A 19,269-nucleotide genomic window follows, 5' to 3' on the forward strand; every position below is an offset into this window, starting at 1 on the left:
TTGGTCGCCCTCCTCTGTACCTTTTCAAGCTCCAGGATATCCTTTTTGTAGTACGGTGCCCAGAATTGTACACAGTATTCAAGGTGTGGCCTCACTAGTGATTTATATAACGGGAGTATAATACTCTCGTCCCTAGCATCAATACCCCGTTTTATGCATGCTAATATCTTATTAGCCTTCTTTGCTGCAGTCCTACTTTGGGTACTACTGCTTAGCTTGCTACCTATGAGGACACCTAAGTCCTTTTCCAGTACAGAATCCCCTAATTTTACCCCATTTAGTAGGTAGGTGTAATTTTTATTCTTGTTACCACAGTGCATTACCTTACACTTGTCTGTGTTGAAGCGCATTCTCCATTTGGCTGCCCATGCTTCTAATTTAACTAAGTCGTTCTGAAGAGACTCGGCATCCTCCTCTGTATTTATAGCCTTACACAATTTGGTATCATCTGCAAAAATTGACACCATGCTCTCTAGACCTTCTGTTAGGTCGTTAATGAAAATATTGAACAATAGCGGTCCTAATACTGAGCCTTGCGGCACACCACTTAGCACTTCAGTCCAAGTTGAAAAAGATCCATTAACCACAACGCGCTGCTCCCTGTTATCTAACCAGTTTTTGACCCAAGTGCATATTGTGCTTCCTAGCCCTGATTCTTGTAGCTTGTAGATAAGTCTCATGTGTGGTACAGTATCGAACGCTTTGGCAAAGTCTAAAAAGATTACATCCACGTCTTTACCCTGATCTAGGTTTGCGCTTACTGTTTCATAAAAGCCAAGTAAGTTGGTTTGACAGGATCTGTCCTTCATAAACCCATGTTGATTCCTTTTAATGACCTTATTGACTTCAAGGAACTTCTGAATACTATCTCTTAGAATACCTTCCAATACTTTCCCCACTATAGATGTAAGACTAACTAGTCTATAATTACCTGGTTCAGCTTTACTTCCCTTTTTGAATATAGGCACTACTTCCGCTATACGCCAGTCTTTGGGAACCATACCTGATATAACTGAATCCTTAAAGATCAAAGATAGCGGTTTTGCTAGTTCCAAATCTAACTCTCTCTGCAAATGTTATATCTGCCCCCCCTGCAGTGCACATGGTTTTGCCCAACTGCTAAAAAATATCCTGCTGCGATCAACTTGGAATTACCCCCATGGTCAGGGACCTGCTAAAGCCAAAAAGAGTGTCAGTTCATCACTGTACTCGAGTATTGGGAAAGATGGTGGCAGCCTACGATGCCATTCCGTTCGGCAGGTTTCACGCGAGAACTTTTTAATGGGACCTTCTGGACAAGTGGTCAGGGTCCCATCTACAAATACATCAGAGGATAAGCCTGTCTCCCAGGGCCAAGGTATCTCTCCTGTGGTGGCTTCAAAGTGCTCACCTTCTAGAGGGTCGCAGGTTCGGCATTCAAGACTGGGTTCTTGTGACCACGGACGCGAGCCTCCGAGGATGGGGAGCAGTCACACAAGGAAGACATTTTCAGGGAATATGGTCAAGCCAGGAGGCTTGTCAACACATCAATGTGCTGGAATTAAGGGCCATATACAACGGCCTACAACAAGCAGAGAGACTTCTTCGCAACCTACCCGTTCTGATTCAGTCAGACAACGTCACAGCCGTGGCGCATGTAAACCGCCAAGGCGGGACAAGGAGCAGAGCAGCAATGGCAGAAGCCACCAGGATTCTTCGCTGGGCGGAAAATCATGTAAGCGCTCTGTCAGCAATCTTCATTCCGGGAGTAGACAACTGGGTAGCAGACTTCCTTAGCAGACACGATCTCCATCCAGGAGAGTGGGGACTTCATCAAGAAGTCTTTGCAGAGATAACAAGTCGTTGGGAACTTCCTCAAATAGACATGATGGCGTCACGCCTCAACAAAAAGCTTCGGATGTATTGTTCCAGGTCGAGGGACCCTCAGGCAGTGGCAGTGGACGCCCTAGTGACACCGTGGGTGTTTCAGTCGGTCTATGTGTTCACTCCACTTCCACTCATCTCAAAAATATTGAGAATTATAAGACTAACAAGAGTGCAGACAATACTCATCGTTCCAGATTGGCCTCGAAGGGCCTGGTATTCAGATATTCAGGAGATGCTCACAGAAGATCCGTGGCCTCTTCCTCCCAGGGAGGACCTGTTGCAATAGGGGCCCTGTGTGTTCCAAGACTTACCGCGGTTACGTTTGACGGCATGGCAGTTGAACACAAAATCCTAGCTAGGAAAGGTATTTCGTGGGAAGTTATCCCTGCTCTGATCAAAGCTAGGAAGGAGGTAACGGCGAAGCACTATCACCGTTTCTTTAGGAAATATGTTTCTTGGTGTGAAGCCAAGAATGCTCCTACGGAAGATTTTCAGCTGGGTCGTTTTCTCCATTTTCTACAGACAGGAGTGGATATGGGCCTAAAGTTAGGCTCCATTAAGGTGCAGATTTCGTCCTTATCTATATTCTTTCAGAAGGAATTGGCTTCTCTCCCAGAAGTCCAGACTTTTGTAAAGGGAGTGCTGCACATCCAACCTCCTTTTGTGCCCCCAGTGGCACCGTGGGACCTTAACGTGGTGTTACAGTTCCTTAAGTCACACTGGTTTGAACCTCTTCAAATGGTTGAATTAAAATTTCTCACTTGGAAAGTGGTCATGTTGTTGGCCTTGGCATCCGCGAGGCGGGTGTCCGAATTGGCGGCCTTGTCTCACAAGAGCCCCTATCTGATTTTCCACGTGGATCGAGCAGAATTGAGAACTCGTCCTCAATTTCTACCTATGGTGGTTTCGTCGTTTCATATGAACCAACCTATTGTGGTGCCTGTGGCTACGGGTGACTTGGAGGATTCCAAATCCCTTGATGTAGTCAGGGCCTTAAAAATTTATGTAGCCAGGACGGCACGGTTTGTCCTGTATGCGGCCAACAAGGTTGGCGCTCCTGCTTCGAAGCAGACTATTGCTCGCTGGATCTGTAACATGATTCAGCAGGCTCATTCTACGGCTGGATTGGCGTTACCTAATTCGGTACAGGCTGCCCGAGGCATCTCGGCATTACAGCTTTGCCGGGCATGCCACTTGGTTGGGTTCAAACACTTTTGCAAAATTCTACAAGTTTGATACCCTGGCTAATGAGGACCTCATGTTTGCTCAATCGGTGCTGCAGAGTCATCTGCACTCTCCCGCCCGGTCTGGAGCTTTGGTATAATCCCCATGGTCCTTACGGAGTCCCCAGCATCCTCTAGGACGTAAGAGAAAATAAGATTTTAAACCTACCGGTAAATCTTTTTCTCCTAGTCCATAGAGGATGCTGGGCGCCCGTCCCAGTGCGGACTATTTCTGCAAGGCTTGTATATAGTTTGTTGCTTACATAAGAGTTATGTTACAGTTGAGATCAGTCTCTGGCTGATGCTGTTTGTTCATACTGTTGACTGGTTTCGTATATTCCATGTTGTATGTTGTACGGTGTGGAAGGTGTGGGCTGGTATGTATCTCGCCCTTAGATTAACAAAAATCCTTTCCTCGTACTGTCCGTCTCCTCTGGGCACAGTTCTTTAACTGAGGTCTGGAGGAGGGGCACAGAGGGAGGAGCCAGTTCACACCCATCTAAAGTCTTAAAGTGCCCATGTCTCCTGCAGAGCCCGTCTATACCCATGGTCCTTACGGAGTCCCCAGCATCCTCTACTGACTAGGAGAAAAAGATTTACCGGTAGGCTTAAAATCTTATTATTGATGTTAGAGAAAATAGGATTTTAATTACCTACTGGTAATTCCTTTTCTCGTAGTCCATCAGGGATATTGGGAGCCCGCTTCAGTGCATTGACTTTTCTGCAGGTTCTTGTTATGTCGTTACCTGTTCAGCTGTTGCTGTTGTTGTTACCAGCCGTTGCTGGTTGTTATATGTTCGTGGTGTGCTGGTATGTAAATCTCACCACTCTTTGTTATCATCTTTCCTTCTTTCATATATGTCCTTTCTCCTTTGGGCACGTTCTTACCTATAACTACCTGTGGGAGGGGGCATTGGGGGAGGAGCCAGCACACCCACTTGAAGAAATTTTAAAGTGCACTGGCTCCTTTGTCTATACTGTACTAGATTCTCTCAATATCCCTATGGACTACAGGAAAAGGATTTACCTGTAGGTAATTCAAATCCTATTTTACAGCTAAAACAAAAATCAAACCATGCATACAGTGATATATGTAAAAAATATATAGTATGTTTATACAGTATCTTTGTGTAATTCTAGTCCCTGCTCTTAAATTCACGTTGTTGACTATAGGAGAACAACTGTATACAAATACCTAAAGAACACCCCACCAAAATACTAGACACCCCTCAGTACTGTGAGGTTTTTCAGGAATCTGCATCATGAACACTTGACTAGGGCAGTACTTTTCATCGGCCAATATAGAAATGACTTTGTTACTTGTAAGTTACTGGTCGTCTGTTTTTCCCAGTAAAGAGATTGTGCTGATCAGAGCATGTGACATGACCATGTGAGACCATGACTGAACGATGCAGAAGAGCTGAAGTCCCCCATTGAAGCATCCTGGTCTTCCATAACACCTCAGCAGTGCCACAGGCTGATAGAATCCATGCCACGCTGCATTGAGAGTAATTCATGCAAAAGGGGCCCAAACCAAGTACTGAGTACATAAGCATGATTATAATTTTCAGAGGGCCGACATTTCTGTATTTTAAAATCTTTTTTTTTTTTTTTTTTTGATTGATTTTATGTAATATTCAAATTTTCTGAGATTATGGATTTGGGGTTTTCTTAAGCTGTAAGCCACAATCATCAAAATTATAACAAATAAAGGCTTGTAGTATCTCACTTTGCATGTAATGAGTCTATATAATTTATTAGTTTCGCCTTTTAAATTGAAATTACTGAAATAAATTAAACTTTTACATGATATTCTAATTATCTGAGTTTCACCTGTATACCAAACTTCCTGGATAACAACATTAGCTTCCAGTGTATTAGTGCTGGAATCATACAGTGTCTGCCATGTGGATAGTACCTCCTATATGGTTTTTCCATTTGTGACACTGTATGAAAAATATTGTAACTTTTTAAATTATATTACCATTAATCATAACAGGTACAGATTCATGGTGATAGATCGGCTTGGTGTGGATCTGCTGAAGTTGCAAAACAACAACAATGGCAAATTGCCGGTAGCAACATCACTGCAAATTGGAATACGTATGGTGAGTTAAACAAAACAAAGGGTGTTGATGAGCATGCATATAGATGTGTCCTCATACATTATTGCTGCTGTCGCGCCATACATGTCTTCTTGGCACTCCAGGTCCTGTGCCCAACCGGCTTGCGTCGAGCATATTTTTCACCTGAAAATGGGGGGGGGGGGGGGGAGGGGTGCCGATTCATTACCACTGGGTTAAAGTGCGTGCTATGGAGTTTGGCACTAAAACAGTTACAAACGAGCTCCTCCCCATCTAACCCCTCCCACTGGTGCACATCAGTCTAGGTTTTGTGCCTTGGAGTGAAGGCACATTTCTCCTAGGTTTCTGTTAGGTTTGTTTTCTTTTCTATTTTTATATAAAGCAGTGCTTAGTCCCTTTTTACATCACTGGCAGAGTGAGATAGGTAGTTTAATGGGTGTTTGTGAGCCCTTTTTCCTCACTCTGCACAGCCTCTTGTAAGCCATCACATTGCAGAGATCCATGGGGCTCTTCTACACCAGTCCACATCCGAGGAGGCACTGGGTCAGGTAGGTGCATTCACAGGTGGGTAGCGCTGGTTTGCGATCCCCCCTGATCTTGCTATATCCCTACATGCCTTACCTGTGTCACACTGGCGTGGCTTCGCAGTTTGTACCCCTTGCTGTGCTACTGCTGTTGGGGCTTACCTGGCCTGGTTGTTTTCCTGTGGCAAAAGGTGTCTTCTGCTCCCCTCCTCCAACCATGCTGTTGCCTACTTACCGGTAGCAGCAGGAATTTAGAGGGGGACAGGGGCTGCTGTCTCGCTCTCCTCTCTCTTATGTCACAGGGCACTGAGTATAGGCTGGGACCCTTTCGCTTTTGCGGTTGCTGTTGCGGGGGATATAGCGGTGTTTTACACAACCTCATTGTACCCGTGTACATGCACCGGTAAGCTCCGTCCCCTCCATCGTCAGTGGTGATGGCAGGAACAGTAGACTCCATCTGTCTACTCCCTACATTCAGGCAGTGTGCCCTGCCCTCCACTTAGTACCGGCCCCAACACTCCCTTTACACGGTGCCATCTTCTCTAAGCACAGCAGGCTGAGGGAGCGCTGTGTCTTCCTGGCTACTGGGAGGCACTGTAATTAACAAATGTTCTGGGACTATACCAGCTCTCTCAGTTCTCCAGTGGACAGTTCACTGTACTTTTTTTGTATGTATGTATGTAAGTATGTATGTATATATATATATATATATATATAGATAGAGAGAGATATATATATATATATATATATATATATATAGAGAGAGATAGATATATATATATATATATATATATATATAGAGATATAGATACATGATATAATATAATATAGGTTTACTACACTTATACTATGTCAAGCAAACCAGACAAAAGTTTCTAAAAGCAAGGCAGGATTAGCTATTTATTTTTCTTGTTCACAATGTGGCAAGATGTTGCCCAAAGGTTGCACAGAACCGGGTACACTTTGCACAGCAAGCACCATTATGCCTGCCGTCAGCAATGCTGCTGTGGGCAAGATAAGGCAGAGGCTTTTGCTGAGCTCTGCCAGTCTTGGGCCGCGGATTTGATATCCGCTGCATGATCTTTGCCTACACCCTTTTCTTTTTCATCCACTAGGGGTCACTGGAGTACTCTTGGGATATGGACGGGGCGTTAGCAGTATAGGCACATTTTAAATATTTAAATTAGTAACTCTCCACCCCCTCCATACTCCCAAAGTACCCCAGTGTTTTTCTGTGCTCAATCAAGATAGAGCACACGTGGAGAGTCTCCACGTTATTTCTATTTTTTCATTTTTATTTTTACTTTTGACTCTCAATCCCTTCCCAGCTTATAAAGAAGCTTGGGTCCGGGATTGTGGAAGCTGCTGGTGCAGCTATTGGCTTGTCTGCGCTCAGAGAGGAGCACCGCCATAGACCATACTCGGCTCAGCTACTTTCACTGAGCTGCAGGAAGGAGCTGGACAGAGCTTACACAAGAAGCCCACTCCAGAGCTTACATAAGGCACCACTCCTTTTATGTGCATTGCTGGGGGATCGGGGCGGTCAGATCACTCTGCCGCCCCGCTGTGTGGGGATTGCTTGCTTAGTACTATGTCCTGCTCCCGCTGCCTCTTCCAGAGCCCAGCCGCACTCTTACCGCTGGCCGGCTGCCACCGCTCCCCAGCTCCCGGCCGCTGATAGTAATGGTACCACTGGCCGCTCCCCAGCTCCTGGCTTCCAGCCACTACTAGCACTGGTACTGGTGCCGCCATGCTCCCCGGCTCCCACCGATGATAGCTCTCACCGAGGGGAGCTCACACTAGGTGGGGAGCCTATGACAGCTTCCACGCTACCGGCAGCTCAACCCTCACTCAGACCGCGGACAGCGCTCACTGCTGCCGTGGTCTGTCTCCATTACAAGCAGCGCCGCTTCAGGGGGGAGATAGTGGGGGGGAGGTAATGCCAGCAGCAGCAGTACAGCACTTACAACAGGCTGTTAAGCCTGTATTAATACAAAGCATATTACTATAAAGAGGCTGCATGTTTTTAAGGGGGTTATAAATGTACCAGTGACACCGCTCCCCAGCTCCCGGCCGCTGATAGTAATGGTACCACTGGCCGCTCCCCAGCTCCTGGCTTCCAGCCACTACTAGCACTGGTACTGGTGCCGCCATGCTCCCCGGCTCCCACCGATGATAGCTCTCACCGAGGGGAGCTCACACTAGGTGGGGAGCCTATGACAGCTTCCACGCTACCGGCAGCTCAACCCTCACTCAGACCGCGGACAGCGCTCACTGCTGCCGTGGTCTGTCTCCATTACAAGCAGCGCCGCTTCAGGGGGGAGATAGTGGGGGGGAGGTAATGCCAGCAGCAGCAGTACAGCACTTACAACAGGCTGTTAAGCCTGTATTAATACAAAGCATATTACTATAAAGAGGCTGCATGTTTTTAAGGGGGTTATAAATGTACCAGTGACACATACATATAGCCTAACATGATTTCTGTGTTATACATAGGTATAACCACATGGCAGGACGCCATTTTAACTCCACTTCCTGCTTCTTCTTTCAGGAAGTTTGCTGTCCTACAACACTCGGCCACCGGATGGAGCAGGGGTGTTAGTAGGAATTCGGACAGATCAGGTTTCATATAGTGTGGCCACGTGAACTGCACTTCGGGCTTATACACACTTTAGTTACATTTTTACTGAGTCGTGGGACTTGTCTGTATTTGTCCGTTTGTCTGTCTGTGACATAATGAGTAAGGCTAATGCTAAATCAAAAAAGTAGCTTAGCTGCAATGTCTGTGCGAGTGTGTTACCTGATGGATCTACCACATGCACAGTATGTTTTTTAAATACAGCTACAAATACGATTTCTTCTCCTGATCCTCCATGGGCAATGCTAGCGGATGTAATGTCTGGGTTACAATCGGAATTGGGCTCCGCTCTAAAGGAGCGTGCGGCAGCTAGATCTGAGACTCTGATGATACTGCCTGAGATACCGGAGGGGTCTCAGGAGATGGACTTTGCAAAGGTCCAAGTCTAGTTCGGGTCCCAAAGATAGTTATCATTTGTCTTATAATTTACCAGTTTCTGCTATGTTGCATTCAGACGATTCCATGCCAGACCTCATATCTCAAGAGGAACATGAGGAGGGTGAATTGGGCCAGGAGTCAGATAGTGAGGATACTGATAGTCCGGCCATTGATAATCTCATCAGGGCAGTATGTCAGGTTCTAGATTTTACGGAGACTGAACAACCTCTTTCAAATGATGAGGTGTTATTTGCTAAACGACAGATCTCCGGTGTGTTTTCCTTATTCAGAGTCTCTTAATAAGCAGTTAACAGAGGCATGGAAGAATCCAGATAAACGGTTTTCTATACCTCGCCGGTTTCTGTCTAGTTACCCGTTTCCAGAGGCTATGACTTCTAAATGGGAGAATCCTCCGACGGTGGTTGAGTCTGTGTCAAAACTTTCTAAAAAGTTAACCATTCCAGTACCAACTGCTACTATGCTTAAAGACCCGTCAGAGCGTAAGCTAGACGCTATGCTAAACTCAATGTATACAGCAGTAGGGGTGTTGCTTAGGCCTGCTTTGGTTGGAATTTGGGTAAATAAGGCTGTAATTGCATGGATAACACAGCTCAGGTCGGCCCTACAAGACGACCACCTTATACTTCTTGTGGGTCACATCCTGTGAATCTGCTGAGTATCTATGTACAGTGTCTATGGACATTAGGCCAGGTTAGTTCTCGCCTTTCAGCTTCATTAGTTGCGGCATGACATGCACTTTGGCTGCGTTCTTGGCAGGCAGAGGTAGAGTCCAAACGAGGAATAGAAGCTTTGTCTTACGTTGGTGAGATGTTGTTTGGTCCTGAATTGGACAAATGGATTTCTCAGGCCACAGGGAGGAAATCTGTTTTCCTACCATTGCCTACACAGGCTCCTAAACGAAAATATTCAGGACCAGCATTCAAATAATTTAAACCTCAGTCCTTTCGAGGCCGTGCTAGAGGAACAACCACACACAGTAGACGTGGTACGCTAAGACTACCAACAAGCCAGTGGCATGATGGGCTCCCAGATTCAAGATGGAATCCCTGCGGTCAGTAATTGCAGGTTTAGAGCCACAGGAATTCATGATTGTGCTGGATCTCAAGGATGTGTACTTGACCATTCCAATTTGGCCACCGCATCAGGTGTACTTAAGGTTTGCAGTACAACAAACCATTATCAATTTCAGGCCCTACCGTTTGGCCTCTCGTCAGTGCCTCGGGTATTCACAAAAGTGATGTCTGTGATGATAGCTCATCTCAGATCCCTGGGATTGATAATAGTTCCGTACTTAAATGATCTGCTCATCAAAGCTCCGTCTCACCAGATACTCCTTCAACATGCCTTGCTAACGTACAATGTACTAGCTCAGCATGGTTGGATTGTCAACTTCAAGAAATCAAACCTGATTCCGTCTCAAAGACTTCAATTTCTAGGAATGATTCTTGATACGGTGGATCAACGAATTTACCTGCCAGAAGGTACCAAGTATTCATCATCTTAGTGCTCAAACCACGGACCGTCTCGGTGCATTTGTGCATTCGACTGTTAGGAAAGATGGTGGCGTCTTTCGAAGCGCTCCAGTTCGGAAGATTTCACTCCCGTCCTTTTCAACTGGATGTTCTCGCACAGTGGTCAGGCTCGCATCTACAAATTCATCAGATGGTGCGGTTGTCTCCAAAGGCCAGAATATCTCTACTCTGGTGGCTCCAAGTACACAATCTCACCGCAGGGAAAAGGTTCGGAGTCTAGAATTGGATAAATCTAATGACGGACGCAAGTCTTAGAGGTTGGGGAGCAGTGGTCTAAAATTGTTAGCTTCAAGGTCTCTGGTCAGACCAAGAAAGATTACTGTCAATAAATGTCCTGGGACTCGGGGCAATTTACAACGCGCTGCGACAAGCAGTGCACATGCTCCGGTCTCAGACTGTCCAGGTTCAGTCAGACAATGCGGCGGCAGTCACATACATTAACAAACAAGGAGGAACTCGAAGTCGCATGGCCATGCAGGAAGTTGCTCGAATCCTCAATTGGGCCAAGCATCACCAGGTGATATTGTCGGCAGTGTTCATTCCGGGAGTGGACAACTGGGAGGCAGCCGTCAGGATTTTCATCCAGGAGAATGGGCATTAAACCCAGCAGTGTTCCAGATGTTGGTCCAGCATTGGGGTTACCCACAGGTGGATCTAATGGCATCTAGCCAAAATCATCAAACATCCCAGTATGTGTCCAGAACAAGAGATCCAACGGCAGTGGCAATGGATGCTCTCACGATCGCGTGGCCGTACAGCCTCGTGTATCTATTTCCACCGTTTCCGCTGCTTCCTCGGTTGCTAAAGCGGATCAAACGAGAGTCCACGACAGTCATACTAGTGGCGCCTCATTGGCCTCTGAGAGCATGGTTCTCGGATCTCCGCGGGCTACTCGCAGACTATCCTTGGCCGCTCCCGCTACGTCCGGCCTTGTTGCAACAGGGTCCGTTCCTTTACCCCGGTTTAGTGCGGCTGCGTTTGACGGGGGCTGTTGAAACCGCCCTCTTAAGACGAGAGGGCATTCCAGAATCTGTTATACCAACCATGTTACGGGCTAGGAAGCCAGTTATGGCAGCTCATTATCACAGGATTTGGCGTGCCTATATCGGGTGGTGTGAAGCTCGGAAGGTTCCGACCTCATCTTTCAAGTTATCCCGTCTTTTCCTATTTTTACAGACTGGGTTAGACTACGTTTATCTACACTAAATGTGCAGATCTCTGCCTTGTCAATTTACTTTCAAAGGCGTTTGGCTCTTTTGCCAACAGGACACACTTTCCTACAAGGTATCCTCCGAGTACAACCTCCATTTATACCACCTACAGCTCCATGGGACTTAAATCTGGGGTTAGAATTTTTACAGTCTTCACTTTTTGAACCCTTACAACACGTGGATGTTAAGTTTCTCACTTGGAAAACAGTTTTTCTATTAGCCTTCGCTTCAGCAAAGTGTGTTTCAGAATTGGGTGCCTTGTCGTGCAAGCCACCGTATCTGGTGTTCCATGATGATAGAGCGGAACTTCGGATGAGTCCCTGCTTTCCTACCAAGGTGGTAGCTTCATTTCACATCAATCAACCAATCTTAGTTCCTGTGTTATCAGAAGGTGCAGGAACTCGAGCTACTTTGGATGTGGTATGCGCACTACGCGTTTATGTGGCCCGAACAGCAACAGTACGTAAAACGGATACATTGTTTGTTTTCTATGATGCAGTCAAGATGGGTTGGCAAGCTTCCAAGCAGACCTTGTCCAGGTGGATTAAGCTGACTATACATCAGGCTTGCCTTCATGCTAGGCTACAACCGCCTACATCAGTTTCAGCTCATTCCACACATTCTGTGGGAACTTCATGGGCAGCAGGTCGTGGAGCTTCTACAACACAACTTTGCCGTGCGTCTACATGGTCATCCGTGACACGTTTGCAGCATCAGCATCTAGCTTTGGCCATCTAGTGTTACAGGTACCAAACAGCTCTCCCGTCCAAGGGGGAAACTTTGGTACGTCCCAAGAGTACTCCAGTGACTCCTAGTGGATGAAAAAGAAAATAGGATTTTGGTACTTACCAGATAAATCCTGTTCTTTGAATCCACAGGGGGCACTGGACGCCCACCCAGAGCAGTTTTTACCTGTCTTGTGGTAAGTTCAGTGGATCTTATGGTAACACGTTCTCACCGACTTGTTCAAATGTTCAGGTGATATCTATTATTGTGCCAACTGTTTCGTTATCCGTTACGTTATGTGTCAACTTCATTGTTGTCCGTTAAGTTATAATGTTATATGTAATTCTCGATTGTTCATCTTCTCTATTGCTCCTGTTCGGCTCAGTAAGAAACACTGAGGTACTTTGCGAGTATGGAGGGGGTGGATAGTTACTAATTTAAATATCCATATGTCCATATCCCAAGAGTACTCCAGTGCCCCCTGTGGATTCAAAGAAAAGGATTTATCTGGTAAGTATCAAAATCCTATTTTCTGATCCTTTAGATCAGGGGTGGAGAACCTTTTTTCTACCGAGGGCCATTTGGATATTTATAAAATCCTTCGGGGGCCATACAAAAATTTTCAACTTAAAAAATGAGCCTGCCCCCCAGTAGGTCTGCCCCTTAGAGTTACTGTGTGTGCGCGCCGGAGGCGCGCACGCGCCAAAAAAATGGGTGTGGCCAGTTAAAATGGGACGTGATACACATATGCCCCCAGTAGTGCGGTGCCAGATCCACAATTGCCCCCACAGTGCCAGGTATACAAATGCCCCTCACAGTGCCAGGTATACAGATGCCCCTCACAGTGCCAGGTATACAGATGCCCCCACAGTGCCAGGTATACAAATGCCCCTCACAGTGCCAGGTATACAAATGCCCCTCACAGTGCCAGGTATACAAATACCCCCCACAGTGCCAGGTATACAAATGCCCCTCACAGTGCCAGGTATACAAATGCCCCTCACAGTGCCAGGTATACAAATGCCCCCCACAGTGCCAGGTATACAAATGCCCCCCACAGTGCCAGGTATACAAATACCCCCCACAGTGCCAGGTATACTGCCCCCACAGTGCCAGGTATACAAATACCCCCCACAGTGCCAGGTATACAGCCCCCACAGTGCCAGGTATACAAATGCCCTCCCCTCTCCCCTCCGTGCTGCTTACCGTGGACGCGACGGAGGAGAGCGAGGCTGTCGGGTGAAAGCGTCGGCGTGTAGTACTTCAAATCAGCCGCCGGTTCGAGAGCCAATCAGAGCTCGCGGACCGGCAGCCGCGGCTCCTGATTGGCTGCCGGTCCGCGAGCTCTGATTGGCTCACGGACCGGCGGCTGGTTTGAAGTACTACACGCCGCTGGTCCCATTCTACAGCCGCGCTCTCCTCCGTCTCCCTGCTCTGACAGCTGAGACACGCTGCCGCCCGACTGAGCGGCAGCGTGTCTCACTGACACAACCTGGTGGGCCGGACCAAACGGTTTTGCGGGCCGTATACGGCCCGCGGGCCGGAGGTTCCCCACCCCTGCTTTAGATGAACCAAAATAGGCCTGTAATATGGGCAGATGTTTATCCGAAATGGCGATGACTTCTTTAAATAAGATGGCCGCATTGGCTGGGGCCACCGCCACCAAACAGTGAGCCATGCCAGCTTCGCTTAACTCTCCTGGTGGTGATCCATATTCAGCCACTTCATCTCCAGAGCTTTTAATTGATACTGTTCATCAGACCTTACAGCTACAGGATCCTGCAGTAGCAGAGTCAAAGTTCCACTTTTCTTTTCAAATGCAAGAAGAAGCAGGTCTCTGTTTTTCCGCCTGTTTCGCACTTTCAGGAGGTATTAAAAGAAGCTTGATTTAAGCCTGATACTAAGTTTCAAGCCCCCAGGAAATGTAAGTACAGTATCTTTATCCTTTTGGCAACAAGGACACAAAATTCCGCAAAGGTAGACGCACCCATTACGCTGTTGACTAAAGCAATTGTTATTGCTACAGTCCAGACGGTTATATTAAAGGCGCCTATGTGTAGGAAATACGAAGCCATCCTTAAATCAGTATTCACTCTTTCTGGCATTTCACTTCGCCATATTTTGGTTATTTTTTTGCCCTATAGTGCTTGGGTGCTTAAGGAACTTGATTTTCTGGATGTCGGAGATTGTGTCGGCAGTTCAGTCTGATGATCCTTCTGGGGCTTTTAGTGGAACAAATTTCAGAAGCTTTCACTTATGTCAATGATGCTTTGTTGCATGTCATTTCTAGCCAGTTTTGTATTTCTGCTTTGGCAGTGCAGCCAGACGTTCCTTATGGTTGAAGTCTTGGAACGCTGATTTGGAATCCAAGCACACTTTGGAGGCAGTTTCCTTTTGAGGGTGATTTTCTTTTTAGCTCGGAACTTAGTAAGATTATTTCTCAAGCCACTAGGGGCAGAAGTCCTTACCTTCCAGTCTCTGCTCCAAAGTAGAAGGCTCTTAGGTTCTGGTCCTTTCAGCCCCAAGCTAGAGGAAGTTTACAGTAATTTAGAGGAACTTCCCCTGTTCCCCGCATAGGCGCTTTCCATGGCCATGGAGCACATTCCACACGTTGCCCAGGACCTAAGTCAACTGACAAGCCTTCTGCATGATGCTATGCATTCTTTGCTAAGCCCTCAGATGGTGGGGGCCTGCTTGCCCAAGTTCCGGGAAATTTGGCTCCAAACAGAGCCGGACCATTGGGTAAGTGGTGTAATTTCAAAGGGGTACATTCTAGATCTCGAACTCCCTATTCCAGACCATTTTTTTGTTACCCCCTCTTCTTCAGGGTCTTGTCAGTAAACAGACTCTTCTCCAGGCCGTTTCGTCTCTTTCCATTTCCGACATCATTATTCCAGTTTATCCTCGCCAGCAGGGTCTGGGATTTTGTTTCAGGCTTCTACTGGTGGACAAACCAGATGGGTCATTCCATCCGATTCTTAATCTCAAACTGGTGAACCCTTTTCTTTACCGGTAGAAGTTCAAAATAGACTCCACCCATTCTGTCATAGGCGCCATAGAGAATGTGGAATTTTTGACTTCCATAGACCTACAAGATACCTTCCTACATGTTCCCATAAGGAAAGGTCATCACCATCTTTTGCTGTGAGACATTGGTAGTTTCAGTTTCAAGCCTTACCCTTCGGGCTCTCAACAGCTCACCAGGTGTTCACAAAAAATGATGGCTCACATGGTGGCCTGGCACAGACGCAGCTGTGTCAACATAATTCCATATCTGGACAACCTGTTGCTCAAAGCTCCTTCCGATGCCCTCCTTCGTCAACATCTGCTTCTCATGGTGGACTCTCTGCAAAGTTTCCCAAGTCCAAGCTCATCCCTTCTCAGCAGATAGTGTTTCTAGGTCCCTTTTCAACACCAGCGAGTGTTTCTTCCCCCAGAAAAGATTCAGGTTGTTTGGTCCAGAGTTCAGTCGTTGCTGCAGTTGTCTCAAGTGTCTGTTATCAAATGCATGCGACTCCTAGGTAAAATGGTGGCAATCTTTTTTAGCGGTTCCGTTCTCCTGATTCCATGACCGCCCGCTTCTACTTCCATTTCTTTAATGCTGGTTAAAGACCGGTTCCCAGCTGAACAGATAGCTTTTCCACCTCTCTCCTGAAACCCGTCAGTCCCACTGGTAGTTGCATCAAGTTCTGAATCTGTCCAAGGTCCTTTTCAATTTGGACCTGGGTCATTGTTCACTGGTTGGGGTGCAGTGGTTTAGGATCAGCATTTTCAAGGACTTTGGTCCACACTGGAATCTTCCCTACCGATCAACACTCTCGAACTGTGGGCCATCTGACATGCCTTGCTTCAAGCTCAACTGTTCCTTGAGGGTTACCTGGTTCACATCAAGTCGGACAATGCCACAGCAGCGGCATACATCAGCAAACAAGGTGGGACTCGCAGCTGGAGGGCCATGAACAAAGTCTCCTACATCCTTTTGTTAGGCAGAGTGTTGAGTTCCAGCCAGTATACATCTCGGCAGTCTACATCTCGGTGGTGGACAACTGGGAAGCAAGTTTTCTCAGCCACCACACTGTTCATCCAGGTAATTGAGAACTAAATCATGAAGTGTTCCAGTCTCTCGTGTCTATGTGGGGCACTCCCGACATAGATCTCATGGCATCTTGCTTGAATAGAAAGCTTCCTCAGTATGGTGCTCGCTCATGTGACTCTTGTGGCTGCCATGATGGCTCGTTCACAGTTTCGCCTTGGGTACCTGTTTCCACCTCTGGCAATGCTTCCACAAGTGCTTCAACGCATTCAGCAGCATGCTCTCCCAGTCATCCTCATTGTTCCAGACTGGCCATGTTATCACTGGTACACTTTTTTTTATTTTTATTTAAGCGACTCTCTACCGTCTGTTCCTTTGGCCAGACCTTCTGTTTCAGGTTCCGTGTCTGTACCCCGATTTACATTGTCTGGCTTTGATGGCATGGCTCTTGAATCCAACATCTTGATGGTGAAGGGTTTGTCTCGATCAGTGGTTTGGACTGTGGTTCAGACCAGAAAGCCAATGACTTCCAAAATTTATCACTGTTTCTGAAGGTTGTATATTTCTTGGTGTGAGCACCAGGGTCTTTTGGCTGAGGTTTTTCGCTTGGCTTGGCTCAGGCTGGTTTGACCAATGGCCTTCTTCTTCCTCACTGAAAGGTCAGGTGTCAGAGGAAGTAAGCCACCTTTCCAGACTTTCAAACCTTTCTTTGTGGGGTCCTTCATATCCAGGCTCCGTACATACCTACTGTCCCTCCTTGGGACCTGATTCTCATGCTAGTCGCTCTCCAAAATGGTTGCCTTTGAGCCTCTGGACTTGGTTGTATTGAGGCTCCTCACATTGAAAGTGGTGTTATACCGTTCGGGGTGGCAGATGCCAATGTTGGCAGTCAGATTTCACACACACACACACACACACACACACACACACACACACACACACACACACACACACACACACACACACACACACACTTTGTGAATTCCCAGTGGTAATGATGCAACTTCCTCCAGATGGATGAGAGGAAATTGGATTTTTTACTCAATGTAAAATCTCTTCCTCAGAGTCCATATTGGGGACGCTGCGATCCCTCCCTGCTTGTCTGGTTACTTGCTATTGGTATTGCTTCTTGCCATTGTTCCTTTTGTTGTTTTCATATTCTTTTGGTGTGTTCTTCCTCCTGGCAGCTTTGATAAACATAGACTGAGGTGCTTCTATAGGTGAGGGGGGTTAGATGGGGAAGGAGTTAGTTTTTATCTGTTTTATTGCCAAACGCCATAGCCTTAAGAAGAGATTTTACGGTGAGTAAACAAATCCATTTTCCTTTGGTCTTTATTTTTAGGAAAAAGTAAGTTGGACTTGCTTCAAAACTCCAAGACACTCCCCTAATGACTAATTAAGCAATTGGAAGTTTCCAATTGGCTTAATTAGTCCTGAATTACTTTCCTTCTGCAGCACTGTCTTCTTCCTCCGGATCCCGACAGGCTGGTCTTCTGCAGCAGTGGTGTTTGAGTATGCATGAGTGTGTGTGTGTGTGTGTGTGTGTGTGTGTGTGAGTGTGTGAGATCCCTGTAACCCACAGTGTGAGAGAGACCCCCTGTGTGTGTCAGGTGGCAGCAGCAGGGAGAACTAAATCTCCTCTAGCAGCCACCTCCCCTCCCACCAGCCTCCTTCCCTACCAGCATCCTCCTTCACAGTGAAATAATGAAGGGGAAGTGACAGAGCTGTGGAGACCACTGGGGTGGCCGGAAAACACGCAGGTAAGTACTCGGACGCATTTTATTTCTCGCTTCATGAGGCCAATGGAACTTGTGGCCATTTTTTAAAAATAGGATACCATGGGTATTGTGAGTGCGCATACCCGCGGTAATCAAAAATGGGCCTGAGGTCCGCTAGTTTTTTTGCGGTCAAAACCTCACACCTAATAGGTTTGATGGGGGCTATCCAGTTAGCCCCAATGCAGAGCGCTCCTCCCCCGATGTTGGCACTTATCAGGGAGTTATGCTTCGGGTGCCTCAGGCACCCGATCTATAAACCACGATAAGCGGCCATAGGAGCCGCAATAGCAGATGGGATCGGGAACTGATCCCGGATCTCATGTTTTATCGCACGTTCATGGTTCATTTTCTACAGCAAAAAAGTGGTCTACTTGGATACCGCTATAATAACCATAGGTCAAAAATTGCGTCATCGTCTGAAAACAGATCGCAAGTAATTGGATACTCCCCTAATTGGATATGCCCACATATGTGTAGCGTTAGTATATTTAACTTTCAAAGTGCTTTAAACATAATTTGTATGTTAATTCTTTATTTTCTGTATTCCAGTTGGATGTTCTAGAATACATACATGAACATGAGTATGTGCATGGCGATATCAAAGCAGCAAATATCCTCCTACACACTTTTGATCCCAAAAAGGTAATGGCATTTAGTTTCTGGATCCACACTGTTTTGTTTGTTTTTTTGTTTATTGTAAAAGAAAAATGTAACTGAAAAAGTGCTCAGGTTAAATAAATGGTCAGTGAGCACACTAAATTACAGTGCAAGAAGATTTAATGGACCGAAATCCCCAGAAAGAACCAGTTTCTACATAACACATCTAATTAAACCCACACATAACTACAAAATGACACACTATAAACAAAGCCAAGCTCCACTGTATCGTTCTCATTTATATTAAGTAGCAGCATTAAACAATATAATTCTAATAAGTAAATATCTTCAGTGGTGTACAAATGAAATGGGACAAGGTCATTTTTGGGTTATTTTTAAGTAAGTGGCAGTGGTGACCTCAAACCCACTGAGAAGCAAGCCACCACTTTGTGTTAGGCTGCGAGGGTGCTGTGGTTCTTCTGCGTGTGGAGGTTAGGGTTAGACTTCGGGGGTGGGGGGTAAGGGTTAGGGGCAGATATTAGAGTTGAGTTAGGGCTAGGAGAAAACTACTTGAGAATCAAAGGTCTAACCTGGAAGTGACAGTCACATGACTGCCAGGACCTGGAAGATGCCACTGCAGCCATCAGAAGCAGGTGAC

At 46.5% G+C, this 19,269-nt stretch overlaps 1 protein-coding gene across 3 annotated transcripts in view; it reads left to right on the forward strand.

Moving 5' to 3' along the window:
* VRK2 (VRK serine/threonine kinase 2) overlaps positions 1-19,269 on the forward strand; it is a 183,124-nt gene that overhangs the window by 47,803 nt on the left and 116,052 nt on the right. For all 3 annotated transcript variants that reach the window (XM_063918204.1, XM_063918203.1, XM_063918202.1), the window contains exons 6-7: positions 5,089-5,197; positions 18,564-18,656. In XM_063918204.1, the coding sequence (XP_063774274.1) occupies positions 5,089-5,197; positions 18,564-18,656 (202 nt within the window). The remainder of the gene's footprint in view (positions 1-5,088; positions 5,198-18,563; positions 18,657-19,269) is intronic.

Source organism: Pseudophryne corroboree, chromosome 4 (genome assembly GCF_028390025.1).
Source record: "Pseudophryne corroboree isolate aPseCor3 chromosome 4, aPseCor3.hap2, whole genome shotgun sequence".
NCBI lineage: Eukaryota > Metazoa > Chordata > Amphibia > Anura > Myobatrachidae > Pseudophryne > Pseudophryne corroboree.